The sequence below is a fragment of the Schistosoma haematobium genome, chromosome 2, assembly GCF_000699445.3.
Source record: "Schistosoma haematobium chromosome 2, whole genome shotgun sequence".
NCBI classification, from domain to species: domain Eukaryota; kingdom Metazoa; phylum Platyhelminthes; class Trematoda; order Strigeidida; family Schistosomatidae; genus Schistosoma; species Schistosoma haematobium.
Window position 1 is genome coordinate 37,662,173 of NC_067197.1, and position 18,713 is coordinate 37,680,885.

The window sequence follows — 18,713 nt, forward strand, 5'->3', positions numbered from 1 at the left end:
ACCGATTCAAGGCGCAGCGAGGTAAGACATAGGCTTAGCAGGTTGTGGCGAACCGAAAGATATAGTTAGGATCAGGTTACATGTAAAGGGGGGCGGACTATCTCATCAAGTGATGTTTAAGAGATGATTATTCAGGGTAGGGTGAGGAATATGAATTTTCGTCTGTCACAAGCATACACATTTGTACAGACATGGTAGCGATCACAACAGTACAAAGAAATAGACGAATTGTCATTGTTCGAATAACACTGTCTGCTAAATAATTTAATGAAAGGGATCGGTGAAATTAAACGTAATCAAAATTAATTTTGGGGGAGTTGCCATGATCTCTTCAACGAAATCAAACCTGTCACACGAAGAAATGGTGTCCGTACATTCTACTGACCCATTTAAAAGAAGATTGGGCGCCTACAGAGGTGTACTATAAAGGGACCAACACAGACTGTAAGTCTCATATCCTTAATACGCAAATGTGAATCAAGTTTGAGTCCAGAATTGAAATAGCTGCTTGAAAATCTGGACCTCTTTACTCTGTCCTATCGAAGACTAAGGGGAGATCTAATTTTGATGTACAGAATACTGAGAAACGATTTCGGACCTAACTTATTCTCGCTTTTTCTTCACACTAGATCGGGACATCTCAGAGGATATAGCAGGCGAGTAGAAAAGCCAAGAACGAACAAAATATCCGCGGCATACAGGTTTTCACACCGAGTTGTCAATACTTGAAAATTGCTGCCTGAAGTAGTGGTATCAGCACCTTCAATTGATTCTTTCAAGAGAAGACTGGACACTCACAGAAGCATACTAGAAAAGGAATAACATAGGCCGTAGGCCTTCTGTCCTTACTACACAAATCTGAATCACTACATAAATCTGAAAGCGCGAAATTCAAGTATGTACGTTGCTGTGGCTTTTGAGATGCTTTACTGTAGACAGTCTTTAACTTGTTTTTCTAATCAGTTTTGCAGAAAGTGCTTTTAACCCTATTTTTACAAAAATCTTGTATCTATTCGTTTTTGGTATGAGTTCGATGGTTTGGCACCCATCATTCAGTAACATATATTAGACCTAATCAACAGATATCGAATGTATTGATGTTGATACGTTGACCCACTATCTGGAATTGAAAGTGAATTTAAAATGTATTCATTTAAAGTAGAGTGATTTACTATGTGTATGGTCATTTTTGTTATTTCGTCAGCTGAAGCCGGGACGTTAATGAGAATATAATTTTTCCTCCAGGTATTTGGAGATAGTGGTTCAGTCTTAAATCTCTAACATTTTTACTGTATCTTGGAACAATTTGTAGATCAAATCATGGTGGTCCGGTGCTTGGGTTTGGTTTCAGCTATTTTGAAAACAGTTTGCAACGACATATCGTGATTGTTTGCATATTTCGTTGAAGATACCTTTCTTTAAAACTGCCTCCTATCACATTTAAAACTATGCAAACAGAGTGTAATAAGTAAGATATATTACTTTTTACCATGGATTGATTTCATTTTCCCTGAGATTCACCATCTGGATCCCTCTACTTTACGTCTTTGTTTCTTTAAAATAATTGTCTTCAGTCCCCAGTAATAAAGATAGGAGGTCTGTTGACCTATATTAATCCTTGCAGTTTGTAATACTGTAGAGGTCCAATCTCGTTTTGAATATATTAACAGACGGTGCTGATATTACGTGTTCCGGTAGAGAATTCCAGTAATTCAGTACTCGGTGCGAGAAACGGAACTCCAGACGTAAACGGTTTGATCTCGGTTTTTGAACTTTCTTCGAATGTCCTCTCAAATGATCGGTTCTAGACGGAAGCAAAAGATAAGACATGTTAATACCAAGGTCATCGTTCAGTATACGATAAACCAATATTAGATCACCCCGTACTCTACGGTAAGATAACGGAAATAAGTTAAGGTGTCTCAGTCTGTCTTCATAAGATAGGCCAGCTAGACCTTGTACCATCTTAGTAGCTCGTCGTTGGACTCTTTCTAGCATATCTGCTTCATATTTGAAACAAGGACTCGCTGCTTGAATCCCGTATTCTAAATGTGGTCGCACATAAATCGGGTATAGTAATCCAAACATTTCATCATCTAAATACTGAAAAGACCTATGAATTGACCATAATACCCTATAGCCTTTTGCAGCAGCAGCCTTACAGTGACTAGTCGTTTTGAGATCATTGCTTAATATAACTCCTAAGTCTTTACAGTTTCTTGCTTTGGGTAGCACGAATCCACGTAGTGTATAGTCATACGATTCATCAGAGTTATTTAACTGCATCACTACACTCTTATTAGGATTTACTTCTAGTGATCACCTGTCTAACCATGACACCAATGAGCTAAGATCGTCCTGTAATACTATTCTATCCGACATACTATGTATGGGTCTCCAAATCTTTATGTCATCAGCGAAGAGTAGAACGGGTGATTTTGCTACAGTTGGCAATTCATTTACATAAAGTAAAAAGAGAAGAGGACCTAGGATTGTACCTTGGGAACCCCCACTTTTTACAGGTACCCACGAGGAGAGAGTCCCATTAACCCTTACCCTTTGTCTCCTGTCATGGAGAAAGTTACTTATCCAATCGACGACTGTATAATGGATTCCAAAACGTTCCAGTTTGAATTTAAGACCAGAGTGGGAAACCTTATCAAAGGCTTTACTTAGATCTATGAAAATTACATCCACAGAAGCATTCCAATCCTTTGCCGCAGCCCACTCTTCTCGTGCAATGAGAAGATTTGTCAAGCAAGATAGGCCTTTCCGAAAACCATGTTGTGCCCTGGAGAAAAGATTTTGCCCTTCAACATAGTTTATAACAGCTATCCGAATGATTTTCTCCATCAGTTTCACAACTGCACTAGTTAAGCTAACGGGTCTATAGTTACTAACTAAATCCCTACTCCCAGCCTTATACACCGGACTTATTATGGCGTCTTTCCAGTCTCTAGGAAGTCTGGACTGTCTCAGAGACATGTCGAATAGTATCGCTAATGGTTCAGCAATTTCATCTGATATGGCTTTCATAATCCTAGGATGAATATCATCAGGACCACTGGACTTATCAGGTTTGAGATGCTGAAGTAGCCTTAAAACAGTATCTTTCTCAATGACTACAGGATCCATCAGCGAGCCATCACGGTCATGATGAATCATTGGTCGTTCCTCACTACCAATAGAAAACACTTTACTAAAATATTCCGATAAAGCTCCAGCTTTTTCGGCATCATTCTCTGTGTTTGAGATGTATTCATTCATCAACCCACAGTAGTCTCTGAGTCTGTTGGTTTATCGGTTCAATTCGTTATCTGTTGCAACAAAGTATATTCATCCAGCAGATTGGTTTTTGGATGCCTTTGTATCAAGTTTCCGGGGTAATATCCACTATTATTACATAACACCTCTAGCTTACGGACAAACCTATCTCTAATATCCCTTAGTTTGTAGGTCGGATGTTTTTAAATGGAATTTAAATAGTTACCAACCTTATCCTTCACATGACTACAAAACAGTGTGAGGAATTAGAATTATGATTTGCAGTTGGTAACTAGGGTTAGGAACTTGATTTGGTGTTTTCGTCACAAACTGACATCAGCTACAATTCCAAAACGCTACGTAGTCAAATAGATGAATGAATTTCATGCCAAAATCCAAGACTTGCTATCTTATATCTTATTGATTCGTCCTTAAATTATAGTCTCGCCTGACTAGCAAGTGTACTCGGACAGTTATTTTCATAAGCCTTAAACTCTTATTTCCCCAATCCCACTTCTTTCTAGAAATATGATATTTTTTAGCTGCCTCCCATAGCCTGAGTTCCTTCCTAACCGTGACTTTATCAGTAAAGCTTCATGTAATCTAATTTTAACCAAACTGGACTGTGTAGGACATTCTGTAAAAACACTAACTACCGCATTTGTTATAGCACCATCAGCATTAGAAGCCTCATACTGTAAAACAAATAAGCCCTTTACCTTTTTAACTGATGTCAACTGGTTGGTTTGATTTCATAATATTTCCATTAACTAACATAAGCTAGTTTTCCACGATATCATGTTATCGAGCGTACAACTCAAAGTAAACACAACTATCTAGTCTAGCATCCAATTTAGTTGGATTACATCTTAATCCAAAGTACCCAAACAAACCAGAATAATGATTTGGACCGGATCAATCGGTTAATTTCGAATGGATTGTTAACGCGATATTTCTGTCTTATTTTTACTTAGTCCAACACGTGAACCTTTACCAAAAACTTAAACGCGCATGATTTCCAGAAATGCAGAATGAACTTTATATGACTTAGACCGACAAGAAGCTTATGCCAGAGAATTGTCCTTACCATTAACATCCCCATTTGGTTATCTAGTCATACCCAGTAGTCAACCTATTTTACTTCATGTATATTCACTTTTATTTTTTCCACAGGTTTCTTGTCCATATTTTTAACACTGAACACTCACTGTTTACTTCCCCATACCTGTCTTTAGTGCCTTTTTTCATACGTGTTAGAAAGTGAGTACTATTACTAAATGAAATATGGGTAGGTTTTAGGCCTTCAAATGCCCTGGTACGACCGAGAGTGGGGAGAGTCCTCTCTCGCTCTTGAAATGCTCCCACATGGCCACGCGTATATAGTCTCTGCCTACTCACTGCCTTCTCGTGGCGGGGGTGTTGTTTACGAAATTAAGAGAACGAAAAACGAATTTCCGGCGCTTAAACCGGGTTGGTGGACACGGAGAGTTCACATAGGGGAGTTGGAAAATCCTGATTCCAAACCAATGGTGCACATGGGATCCAGTATCCTGTATGAACCAATTGTTGGTCACCGACTACCATGGGATTGCATCTCCTTACGATGCTCCACTGCATTGTGCATCAGACCTTCAGGTCGAAGGCCCCGGGTGTTGCCCCCTAAGAAGACCACCTGCTTCGGTTTGGGCACCCAGGCAGTATTACAGCCCTCACATATATCAAATGTGATCTTTGTGGCGCATATGTATCTGGTGCCTCCTTGTACCAGTAATTGTGTTCAAATAGATAAATAAATGAATAATTTGTTCATCTCCTTTCTCGGAGTAATTCAACCATATATAACTATATTTCTTTACTTCATGAATTACTAAGTCATTTGATTATATTTTCAATTGAACGTATCTGTAATATTAATCGTCTACTAACCGTTGAACTGCTTGATATTAATTTAATCACATTATATTTCAGACTGCTAGCTTCATACTTCTAAAATAAAATCACCATCTCTGAAATATCCAAATGGGAGAATAAATGCTATTTGTTGAGTCGTATATCGTTTATCTTTTATTATAGTAAGGTGGTACCCACATTCTACTTCCGGAAGAGCTGAATAACTAATAAATTCCCAAGCTTTTCGCTTTATGGAAAACGACAGTGCTGCTAAAAGTGCTGTTATGTTTTGTTATTTTCCTTAAATATCTAATTTTGCGTACATAGTTGAAACTACATATATTTCATCTGAATACATAAATATTGGTGCAAAAAGACACTGAATACATATGCGACACACAAATCCCGTTTGATTTGTGTGAGGGCTGTAATACTGCCTGGGTGCCCAAACCGAAGCAGGTGGTCTTCTTAGGGGGCAACACCCGGGGCCTTCGACCTAAAGGGCTGATGCACAATGCAGTGAAGCAACGTCAGGAAATGCAGTCTCATGGTAGCCGGTGACCAACAATGGGTTTACACGCCATTTGTTTCTTCAGGATACTGGATCCCATGTGCACCATTGGTTTGGAATCGGGGTTTTCTAACTCCCCTATGTGGACTCTCCATGTCCACCAACCCGGTTTAAGCGCCGGAAATTCGCACACAATCTTGTACGTGTCCAGAAAATTGGTAAGTGTATCTGCTTCCTTTGAAATTTCCATGATAGATTTTCGATTTCAAAACCAACTACTTTCTTGTGGTTACTTTTCAGTACTTAATTGTAATAACCGAACATTGACTTTTGTGTGTGCTAATTCTCTTTGATTATTTATTTTAGATGAATGGGTAATAATGTATTCTGCTTTTGTACCTATTCGTTTATTGAGTGATTATCCGTATCCACTGGAATGTTTAACATGTTATGACAATTTCCTACTGGTCGGTACAAAACAGGGATTATTACTAGTATATGAATTAACACCGAAAATTGCTAGTCATCCTGAATTTTTCATTCCGAACTTAAGTTGTTTAAATAACCATTTAAAAGAAATTCCATTCAAGAATGAAATTCAATCAAATGCTGTATCATCATCTTCCCCTTTGCCCACCTTTTTCACTCATGTAAAAATTACACGAACACTTGGAAAAAAACCGATCACACAATTGACAGCTATTCCTGAATTAAATTTATTATTAGCACTTGCTGAAGGTCGTATGAGTGTATATCAACTTCAAAATTGTCAGCTAATTACATCAGTACCAAACAGTAAAGGATCTGGATTATTTACCCACTGTATGCAATATTCAAAGGTTTCAACTGTATCCTCATGTAACATAACAGGTATTTATAGTTTTTTATTTATATATTTATATTTTTTCGTAATTGGTTAAAGACTATAAATATAGATCAATTTTCATCAAAATTTCTGGCATACGTACTGCTAATTTAACCGATTCCGGTCGACTCTTTGTCTTTCTACACTTAAAAATTTTTTAGTAATTCTTTGTCACTCACTTTCGCTTGTTCTAATTCATAAAGCTCAAGTTTCATGTCATTTCTACTTTTTACTATTAAGTCACTGGTTTTTATTAAAGTTCCTACAAGTCAGATTAGATGAAGTGGCCGTGTGACGCAGTAGCCACTAAACCCTCCATTTGATATGACGGAACAAAAAAGCTAGATCATACCTTTTCAATTCTGTAATTTCTCTTCAACATGACTCAGTCTGGTAATTGCTCAGCGTAATATGTTTCATTTTCTGTGTGGTATTTTGTATAGTATTGGTTTTTCTCACTGTGACGTCTACTAAGGATAATTTTTTGTATTAATTTATTGTGAACTTTGTTTAGTATGTTGTGTATTATAGGTTTCTTTTTGTAGCGATTCTATTTATTTCCTCCATACCTGATGCATGCTAACCAGTCATCAAGTTTGTTTAAAATCATGAAATGAGTGTATTATTTGATTACCGTTAGTGTCTTTTGACGTCTTCAATAAAATATTCTTTTACTTATTTGGGTCGTTAAAATTACTATAATTTTCAATATCAAATATTACAGCAGCACTTTCTCCGTTACTACAGTCAGTTCAAACAAGGCGGAATACTGTGGATATATTGTATCTTGTTATTACCTCTTTAGCCATACATGAAACAATTTATTTTATTTATTTATTTGAACACATAAATATTGGTGCAAGAGAGCACCAGATATATATGCGCCACACAAAAAATGAGAATTCGAAGAGAAAAACAAAGAAAAATAACGAACAGATTAGTGTAAGGTAGTGTAATAATAATAGTAATAATGGGGAAACGGAAAGGTACAATCAGAAGAAATCTTTCAGTTAAGGAAGAAATAACCATTTTTTATGAAGAAAGTAAAAGGTTACAGCAGAATCGCCACTGGCTTCTATTCGACATGAAACAGCATGAAACAATTTGTCAAAGTGGAAACAGTACAGTAAACTGTGGTTTACTAATTATGCCTGTGATCACTGACCACCTCAAATTATCATTAGGAGCGGCGGCTTACTAATTCAAGTACTGGGAATGCGAACACTTCTCATGTCTGGATCCTACCTCACTTACCTTGGTTTGGGAAGCTGGATAGTGTCGTTCGCATTCACACGAAATGCGTCATTGACAACCAAGTGCGAAAACTTCTAAATAGTTATCGAGCACCAGACATCTCAACAGCGTTTAACGTTAATGTGTTAAAAAGTCGAACCTAATTCCTGAGTTTAACAATCAACATTCTAATCCATAATCATTAGATTGCAATTGATCACTTGATTTTTTCCAAGTGTAATCAACTCCAGCATAGCTCAAAAGTATTCGAACATGAAATATATCGTGAGTGTACGCACTACTACGTAACCTGATACAGGTTTTTGTACTCGGCTTTCGGTTACATTTCGTGCGTTATGATTACTCATAGTATCCGACTTTTCAAACTGATATTGGTGAAATGGAACTAAAGCATACTACTCTACTGGTTAATGGTCAAATATTTTAATTACTAAGTCTTAGATGAAACAGTTATTTAACTTGGCTAATTTTCTGTCTTGCTTCTATCCATGTTAATTCATAAGAGCAACTTCTAGACTGGTCAATTCCTTAAAACGATAGATTACATATAATTTAATGTGCCATTTATAATTTCGAAAGAAATTATCATGGGTTTGTATAATAATTAAACAGTTTCGTTTATACTATTAGTTTAATGTGATTATTTACAAATTATATTTTTTATGTAAATAGGCAATTCATTATCGTTAAACAAATCACAGTCATCATCCTCTGAAAGTATTTTAAATGAATCGAAAAATTCTAAAGACTCAAAATCAAATTCTTTAGAATTACGCATTTGTGTTGGTGTGAAGCGTCATTTATACTTTTGGAGATGGAATCCTAAAACACGTGAATTTGTATGCCCTGGAGGATCAGATGATCTACTTACACCTTCATGGCCAAATGAAATGACTATTCCAGAAGTTGTTCGATCGATTTCATTTTGTGGACTATCAAAACTTGTTGTAGGACATCGAGGTGAATATTTATTAATCAATATTATTAGTGGTGAGGTATGTTCTTATTGTTAGCCAGTTAATTCACTAATTTTTAACTTTTGTCATGTCATATAGGCAAAGTCGTTACCGAAGAAATTGTGAGTAATCTAAGTAGAGTCCTTCTTGTTACTTTTTGGTTATCATTACGAACTGGTGTCACCTGTAAGGCTATTACTCCATTACTAAACACTTACAAAGCCCTCAAGAACAAAACCCACAACCTTTAGGTCTTCTGCTGAGCATATTACTATTTGAATTGCTCGGCTGACTTTCAGCGGGTCATATTTCTCGACTTCAATCAGTTTGTGAAATGACCAAACCATGATCCAGCGTCATTAATAAACTACTGTTTTCTTCTTTGACTGATTAACTTCACAAGTCATAGCTTCTCACTGAAACTGAGAAATTCATCTAGTAGCTGTCCATTAGCAAGCATCTGGTAATAATTATGGTAGATGAGTTTCAATAATAATTGATCAGTTAGTAGTAATCGTTGTTAACTGTAGTCACTAGTTCTGATCGTACTTCATTTTAACAGTAACAACAAAATATTTAAGCATCTCTAGTTCAGTTCATTTACCAGGTGTTAATTCATGTCCTTGGCTTTCAGCCACAATCTGAGTGTGAGTGCTGTAGATACAACTCGGTTATTCAAACGCAAGTAAGTGGAAGCCGGTTCAAATCTGCGACTTAGTGGCTGTAAGTTGAACGCTTTAACCAATGAGATACCGCTCTACAATCGTATCTAGTTGATGGGTTTCAAATAGAACCGAATGTACATCTTAAAATTTCACTACGAATCACCAAATATCATTGTTTTTAAGTTCTAATTAAGTTTCGTCCACTTACAATAATTTTCAAGAGATAAATTGTCAGTAAGGGGTTGTGAGGGTCGTTTAATTTTATTAAAATCACGAAAAGTTCTAGGTTAGACCACCATTAAAAACCTAGAGGTACTAGACTGCCGTTCCGTCCTAGTATGGAACTCCTCAGTGGTGCGCACCCACGACCTCGCACTCGGGACTAGAACTGAATACTTTCGGTCTCACATGCGAAGACTTAACCTCTAGACCACTGGGTCGGCACCTAACAAATTCTGTCAGACAGAAATTTCTTACCGAATGAATGTTCTATCAGTATATCAGCCATGACTTTAAGCATGATGAAAAAGCTCTTTCTCTTATGTTCATAAAGTGATTTCTTTAAATAATCTCAGTAAACTAAACATTTACTAATAAACTAATAAATAATAATGCTTACAATAATTTATCTTCATGATATTAGAGATTTTTTCATATGGAACTCACTAACTAACATGAAAGTATTTGATTCAAATTTTTGATTAGCTACTTGTTATAACGATCATAAAATATTACAGTGTTTGAAAAGTTTACTCGTCACCAAATGAGCCGAGTGAATATATTCACAATGAACAAACAACGTTAATTTTTGTTTTTCATAAATTGTGCTTCTAAATAGAATATAGGATTCGGGTTTTGTCTTATTCAAGACTCATCATAACTACAGATCTCTAGATCATAGTATTGTTGTTCATATTAAGACTTAAAACTGATACCTATTGTTTCAAACACCAACATGTTGTTCACAAAATCATTGAGTCATGAATTTAAACAACGGTATAGTTCCAAACCTTTTAACACAAAATTCATGGTATATTTGTTTATTAATGACCATCTGGATACTTCTTCAATATAATTAACTTACTACTTTTATTACTTACTTTCGCCTGTTACTCCCAACGGAGCATGGGCCACCGACCAGTATTCTCCAACCCACTCTGTCCTGGGCCTTCCTTTGTAGTTCTATTCAATTGTTATTCGTTCTTCTCATGCCTGTCTCCATTTCGCAGCGTAATGTGTTCTTTGGTACTCATCTTCTCCTTTGGCCTTGAGGATTACAAGTGAGGGCTTGCCTTGCGATGCAGTTCGATGCTTTCCTCAATGTGTGTTCTATGCACTTCGATCGCTTCTTCCTGATTTCTTCCTCCGCTGAGATATGGTCTGTTCTCTCCCACAGTAGGTTGTTGCTGACAGTGTCTGGCCAACGGATCCGGAGTATTTTGCATAGGCAAATGTTAATAAACACTTGTATCTTCCGGATTATGGCTTTCGTAGTTCTCCAGGTTTCTGCCCCATACAGTAGAATTGTCTTGACATTTGTATTGAAAATTCTTACCTTGGCATTGATTGACAAGTTTTTTGAGTTCCAGATGTTCTTCACTTGTAAATATGCTGGTCTTGCTTTACCGATCCACGCCTTCACATCTGCATCAGATCCATCGTGTTCATCAATGATGCTGCCCAAATATGTAAAGGTTTTCACATCTTTCAAAGCTTCTCCGTCAAGTGTTATTCTATTGGTGCATGCTATGTTGTATCGGAGAATCTTGCTTTTCCCTTTGTGCTGTTGAGGCTGCTACTACACTGATCGTCTTCTCCTGCATTTGTTGTTGCGTGTGTGATAGAATAATACTTTTATGAATACCATCTAAGCCTTTTTGATTTAAGGTGTAATGAAAGAGGGCTCAGCCGAGGATAACCAATCTATTGTTTAACGCCAAGTTACAAAGTAGTTTAATAAAGTCTGAAAATGGTAGATGAAATACGTCATTTCCACTTCTTTGCGTTTTCCTTCTAATACTCCACTTATATTGTCATTTCCATTGCTTTCCGAGTTCCTTTCTATTCTCTTCATTTCAGTCTTCTGCTGCTAGGCATTTCACTTCCGATGGGTGCTACATACTACTTATATCTGTCAGCATAAGTAGAATACATCACAGTGGTATTCAGTCATTCAGAATGGCTCGTGGTGATTAATCTTCAAAATTTAAAGTTAAACGCAGTTTACCTTTTTTTCTCATTATCTACAATTATCTGTTTTCAGTAGTAAAATGCTAGTTTACAGTCTACGGAAAAAGATAGCACATGTTCTGATAAGCTCAACAACATAACACACAGTATGCACTATAATCTCTTGTCTATCACGTTGTATCGATATATTGTCATATTTACTCACATATATATTATCACAAGATGCTATAATATGTTAACGAAATTTGTTTCATCCATGTCAATTAATTTTAAAAACATTAAGTTAGCAATTACATAAACAAACTTATAATATGAATGAGATAGATAATTTTTTCAAATATAAACCTTAGTAAAACATAATTTTTCAGCGAGTAAACCATAGTGTTATTCGGTTGTTTAAAATGACTACTATGTGCATCACCGAATACTTGTTGCGGTTAACGTTTTAGATCTAATTTGTGGATCTAATTTTAACTTTACGAATGAACTTGCCGAATAGTTTATAATACCCTTTGTTATCACATACATCATCCCTGTTAGGATGATAAATGTGATAAGAATCTTTATAACGATAGTATTCATTGACTAACTCTAGTTTCATCTTCAGTCAAATATCTGTTTGCATGTCCAAGGGACGAATAGACAGTTATCCTTTGATTTTATCTAAATTATAAAATCTCACGTCAAAGATCAATTGAAGGAGGTTGAATCATTTTTTTGAATGAATGAAAAATAACCTTTCAGTATTTAGATACGACTTCATTTTTCAAGTTACCAGTTATAGTCCTGTTCTTCACATTAATTTCAAAGAATATTGGAATACTTCGCTTCAACGTAGTAAGATTATAAACTTAAAACATCAACTTGTTTAAAAGTGAAATTTCTTCTTAGTGAATGTAAGTAGTCTCCGCCTGGAGTCCCTCCAAGGGCTACTGCCGGTCCCAAGCCCGGATAAAGGAGGAGGGTTGGGCATGGGGTTAGCGTCCCCATCTCGTAGAAAACTAACTCGCTAAAAAAACGTTAACCAGAAAAAATTATTCAAACCTTTTAAACTCTGCCCTGGGAGTCAGAAGGTCTTCTTTTAGAAGAACTGTGACGCCTCATGATGAAAGCTGAATTCCTTCGGAAGTTACGAGGCCGATGCCCCTTCTGACAACCAGAGCAACCATTTATTTAGGTACATGGAATGTTCGTACAATGTGGAACACCGGGAGAGCCTTCCAAATTGTTGCAGAAATGAGGAGATACAATCTATAGGTGCTTGGGATCATTGAACCATATTGGACGCAAGTTGGACAACAACGACTAGCTTCAGGGGAGCTTCTGTTATACTCCGGCCATGAAGAAGAAAATGCCCCACATACACAAGGAGTTGCATTGATGCTGTCCAAACAAGCACAAAATGCACTTATAGGATGGGAATCTCATGGACCAAAGATCATCAAAGCCTCCTTCAAAACAAAGAAAGAGGGCATTTCAATGAACATCATCCAATGCTATGCGCCTACCAACGACTACAATGAAGACGCTAAAGATCAATTCTACGATAGGCTGCAGCTAGTCGTCCAGAAGTGCCCAACAAAGGACCTGACCATTCTGATGGGAGATTTCAATGCCAAGGTTGGAACGGACAACACTGGATATGAAGACATCATGGGACGACACGGACTGGGAGAAAGGAATGAAAATGGTGAGAGATTTGCAAACCTATGTGCCTTCAATAAACTGGTCATAGGCGGCACCGTATTCCCACATAAACGCATACACAAAACCACATGGACTTCACGGGATCACACTACACAAGACTAAATCGACCATATCTGCATCAGCAAAAAGTTCAGGAGGATGATGGAAGACGTAAGAACCAAGAGAGGAACTGATACAGCATCAGACCATCACTTGCTGGTCGTCAAGATGAAATTGAACCTCAAGCAGCACTGGACAATGGGGCGGACAATATCACAAAACTTCAATACGGCCTTTTTTAGAATACTAAAAAACTCAACAAATTCAAGATAGTCCTCAGCAACAAGTTCCAGGCCTTTCATGATCTACTCAATGGAGAAGGAACTACTGTAGAGAGCAACTAGAAGTGGATCAAAGAGACAATCACTTCAACATGTCATGAGGTTCTGGGTCACAAGAAGCACCATCACAAGGAATGGATCACTGTTGATACACTGGATAAGATTCAAGAAAGGAGGAACAAGAAGGCAGCAATCAATACCAGCCGAACAAGAGCAGAAAAAGCCAAGGCACAAGCTGAATACACAGAAGTAAACAACCAAGTGAAGAGGAGCATCAGAACCGACAAACGTAAATATGTGGAAGATCTAACAATGACGGCGGAAAAGGCTACAAGAGAAGGAAACATGAGACAATTGTATGACATAACAAAGAAACTCTCTAGAAATCGCCGCAAACCAGAACGACCAGTGAAAAGCAAGGAAGGCGAAGTAATCACCAACATTGAAGAGCAACGAAGCAGGCGGGTAGAACACTTCAAAGAACTCTTGAATCGACCAGCTCCACTGAACCCACCCAACATCGAAGCAGCACCCACGGACCTCCGAACCGATGTTGGCCCACCAACAATTGAGGAAATCAGCCTGGCCACCAGACAAATCAAGAGTGGCAAAGCAGCAGGACCGGAAAACATTCCAGCAGAGGCACTGAAAGCAGACGTAGCGGCAACTGCAAGGATACTCCACATTCTCTTCAATAAGATTTGGGATGAGGAACAAGTACCAACAAACTGGAAAGAAGGACTACTGATGAAAATACCAAAGAAAGGAGATCTCAGCAACTGTGATAACTACAGGGGCATCACTCTTCTCTCAATACCGGGAAAAGTCTTCAACAGGGTACTGTTAAACAGGATGAAGGACTGCGTAGACGCCCAACTTCGTGACCAACATGCAGGATTCCGTAAGGATAGATCGTGTACAGACCAAATCGCAACTCTACGGATCATTGTGGAACAATCAATTGAATGGAATTCATCACTCTACATCGAATTCATTGACTACGGAAAAGCATTTGATAGCGTGGACAGAACAACACTATGGAAGCTTCCTCGACACTACAGCGTGCCTCAGAAGATAGTCAATATCATACGGAATTCCTATGATGGATTAAACTGCAAAATTGTGCATGGAGGACAGTTGACAAGCTCGTTCGAAGTGAAGACCGGTGTCAGGCAAGGTTGCTTACTCTCACCCTTTCTCTTTCTCCTGGTGATCGACTGGATCATGGAGACATCAATATCTGAAGGTAAACACGGGAGACAGTGAACATCTACGATACAGTTGGATGATCTAGACTTCGCAGATGATCTGGCCCTTCTATCTCTATCCCAAACGCAACAACAAATGCAGGAGAAGACGATCAGTGTAGTAGCAGCCTCAACAGCACAAAGGGAAAAGCAAGATTCTCCGATACAACATAGCATGCACCAATAGAATAACACTTGACGGAGAAGCTTTGAAAGATGTGAAAACCTTTACATATTTGGGCAGCATCATTGATGAACACGATGGATCTGATGCAGATGTGAAGGCGTGGATCGGTAAAGCAAGACCAGCATATTTACAAGTGAAGAACATCTGGAACTCAAAAAACTTGTCAATCAATGCCAAGGTAAGAATTTTCAATACAAATGTCAAGACAATTCTACTGTATGGGGCAGAAACCTGGAGAACTACGAAAGCCATAATCCGGAAGATACAAGTGTTTATTAACATTTGCCTATGCAAAATACTCCGGATCCGTTGGCCAGACACTGTCAGCAACAACCTACTGTGGGAGAGAACAGACCATATCTCAGCGGAGGAAGAAATCAGGAAGAAGCGATCGAAGTGCATAGAACACACATTGAGGAAAGCATCGAACTGCATCGCAAGGCAAGCCCTCACTTGTAATCCTCAAGGCCAAAGGAGAAGATGAGTACCAAAGAACACATTACGCTGCGAAATGGAGACAGGCATGAGAAGAACGAATAACAATTGAATAGAACTACAAAGGAAGGCCCAGGACAGAGTGGGTTGGAGAATACTGGTCGGTGGCCCATGCTCCGTTGGGAGTAACAGGCGTAAGTAAGTAAGTAGTCTCATCTAATCAAGAAAAACCGATTAGTTTTACACATCAATTACGAGTGATTCAGTCGCTAATCATGTATACTACCCTATTAAAGTTTAGCTCAGTAGTTTTTTGTCAATCTGGAATTACAGTGATATTCAGAAAGAACTCACATTATTCATGTAAGTTGTACAATCTCCAACAGTCTTAAACTACTCTCTGCGCTGATGTTAGAAAATGTGTTGCTTTTTAAAAAATTGCTTAGAAACAAAAATATTCTTGAATTGTCATTGTTCAAAATCACGCACAAAATTCATATTTTAAGCTACTGAATGTCGTATTCCTAACAGTAGACCAAATGAAGTTTTAAGAACCCTTGCATCTCTCTTCATGTGATTGTTAGCGGCGATAACAGTCATACACTTTAGTGTGTTCACGTGTTTTCTTATCTGTTAGGATTTTAGTGCAGATCGAGTGCGAAATCGCGTTATTAACTGTTGTGTGTTGAGTCTCTCAGTTGTATTACTGTAGTTATACTATACATGATATCATCAGTCGTAACGAGTTGAACAAACTGATAATTTACGTGCATTGCTGATGTAGATTTAGACATCACTTCAACTCAGCTAGAAAAGATATTTCTATTTAATGAATAATATCCAACTACTTATAATACAAAGTAGCATATTTTCTTTAAAGCGAAAATAAACACCCTTATTACTTAAAGATATTATTCCCATGTAAAATTTTGTTAAAAGTGTACAATCGTATTTTAATATATTGCATTCAAATAACTGTTCATAAATAAATAACACGTTAAAATGAAGTTATTACATGAAATATTCGTCTCGTAATCTCAACAGAGTGAATCGATATCATCATGATATGAGGTCATGAAAATAATTGATATAGGAAACAATTAACTCCGATGCTAAATAATGACAAATAGTTAACAATAAATAGTTCATGTTACCGACTGACTTGAAGTAAGTAACCATTGAAAACTAGGAGGTACAGAATACATATATCATCATAGTATAAATCTTCCCGGCAAAGTAGGATTGTTGGTTCTTAACTTCATCTTCAAAAATCGACTAATCTATACAAGATTCTTATCCTAATAATAAATAACCAAGTAAAATCTCTATTTACTGGATCATAATTGTGAGGAAATAAGAATTTTTGCAGTTTAATCATGCCGCTTCTAGTAATTGTCATTGAACAACTGTTATTGGTAGAACGAGTTCGAACCTGCTTCTGTGTAGTTGGAAAAACTGATGAACCACTTTTAAAGGGTCATATTGTTAATTTATTACAAAATGAGGATCTGTCTTTGTTGCAACATTCGTATCGTATTACACTTGTGATCTTAATAGGTTATCTCCCGCCAAAAACCCTCACCAAGTAGTAATCACTTAGCTAGGTAGATAGAATTCATGCTAAGTGTTTTAAATCACTATAATAAATATCTTTTAAATAACATCTCCAAACCCTGATCTTCCCGATTACTGCCTATACTCTTACTACCTCTACCACCACGCGATTTGAATCGACAACCGCATCTCTGTGCTAATGTGGTATGGCAACTCGAACTGATGTACTTACGTACGAGGCTCTACGTTGTTACTGACTGATAATAAATATCTTTAATCACCTTAACATTTTTGTTATTTACAATATAATGTTTACTATAAATAGTCATTCTCTTCTATTTGTAGTCTGGTATCCTAGTGCTAATGTAGTAATAATAATAATAATTATTTTTGAAAAGGTCGATACTATTTTCATCCTTCAAAGTTGGCTTACTTTTCTTTTTAATACCTTTTTCAAATCTACATATTTAGATGCAGTTAATTTCAGCTGTTGGCAAAAATCAGTTGCCAATAATAACTTCACTTTCTCATTGTTTTAATTCATCTAATTTGAATGAATTTGATTCTTCTTGTATATTTGATAAATTTTATTTTTCTAAAAATTCAACAATCAATTCATTCATTATTAATTCAGAAAATTCATTAAATCAATCCATATTAGATAATAATAATAATGATGAAAATAATAATGATCAATCTTCATTGAATCAATATTATCAGCCAATGTTACCAGGTTCATGTACATTTCTAGGAATTGGACGTGATGATATATTATCTGTTATTTCACCATTTCATGAATATAAGTCTATATTTCAAATTAAATGGTCAAATGTACCATATCAAGTTCATATTTTTCCACCTTATATAATTGGGGTAAGTTTGACATGTTCATATTATTATTAACTTGATCTTCCAATTATATTAGTTTTAAATCCTAGAATACATTTTTAGTTGTATTTAGAACTCGTCATTTGAATGTATCTTCATCCCTATATTGACGTGTACATTAAGATTCGATCCTAGTACTACCCATCATCTCAAACTCCATGTAGTTATTCATTAGACCATTGAACTGTAATAATCACTAACATATACACTATATGTGATATATTTTTTTACTAATCGTGAAGACAAAATATATTCCGTTCTTCACTAATAGGGATCATCCAAAAATATATCAGACTACAGATAATATCAAGGTATACACTCAAGGAATCCATATGGGGTACCATTAACAAAAGATTGGGAAGTATAACAATGAAATTACCATCATAATATGAATTTATCAGTATTAAACTATATCATATATGGAGATTCAATCAATTAAAAATGTTATGTCAATGCTTAAATTTGAAAACACTTCATTCTACTACTACTAATCTCATAAGTTATATGCATATTTACTACTTAGTAAAGATTTTTCAGTCCTAATATCTCTGTTGACTTTCACTGAGTTGTTTTTACTTAAATTTACTAGAAATCACTAATTGTTTGTTTGGTTAAGAAACAATTTCAGTAAATTTGTGTACTCATTTATATATTGTCAATATCTCTTTTTCAGTTGATGTCTACTTTTATCATTTTAAATAAAAGTTTAACCATGTATACATAATAAATAACTTTTTGTTACTAGGGAGAAAAATTAGTCTTATTTGTTATCCATAATAA

At 36.5% G+C, this 18,713-nt stretch overlaps 1 protein-coding gene across 3 annotated transcripts in view; it reads left to right on the plus strand.

Moving 5' to 3' along the window:
- The first annotated feature begins 909 nt into the window (after positions 1–909).
- The window catches only part of VPS39_1 (Vam6/Vps39-like protein), a 43,195-nt gene continuing 25,391 nt past the window's right edge, over positions 910–18,713 (plus strand). For all 3 annotated transcript variants that reach the window (XM_035733112.2, XM_051215128.1, XM_051215129.1), the window contains exons 1-4: positions 910–1,468; positions 6,032–6,535; positions 8,457–8,779; positions 17,517–17,918. In XM_035733112.2, coding sequence (XP_035589568.1) covers positions 6,046–6,535; positions 8,457–8,779; positions 17,517–17,918 — 1,215 coding nt within the window. In that variant the 5' untranslated portion in view covers positions 910–1,468; positions 6,032–6,045. The remainder of the gene's footprint in view (positions 1,469–6,031; positions 6,536–8,456; positions 8,780–17,516; positions 17,919–18,713) is intronic.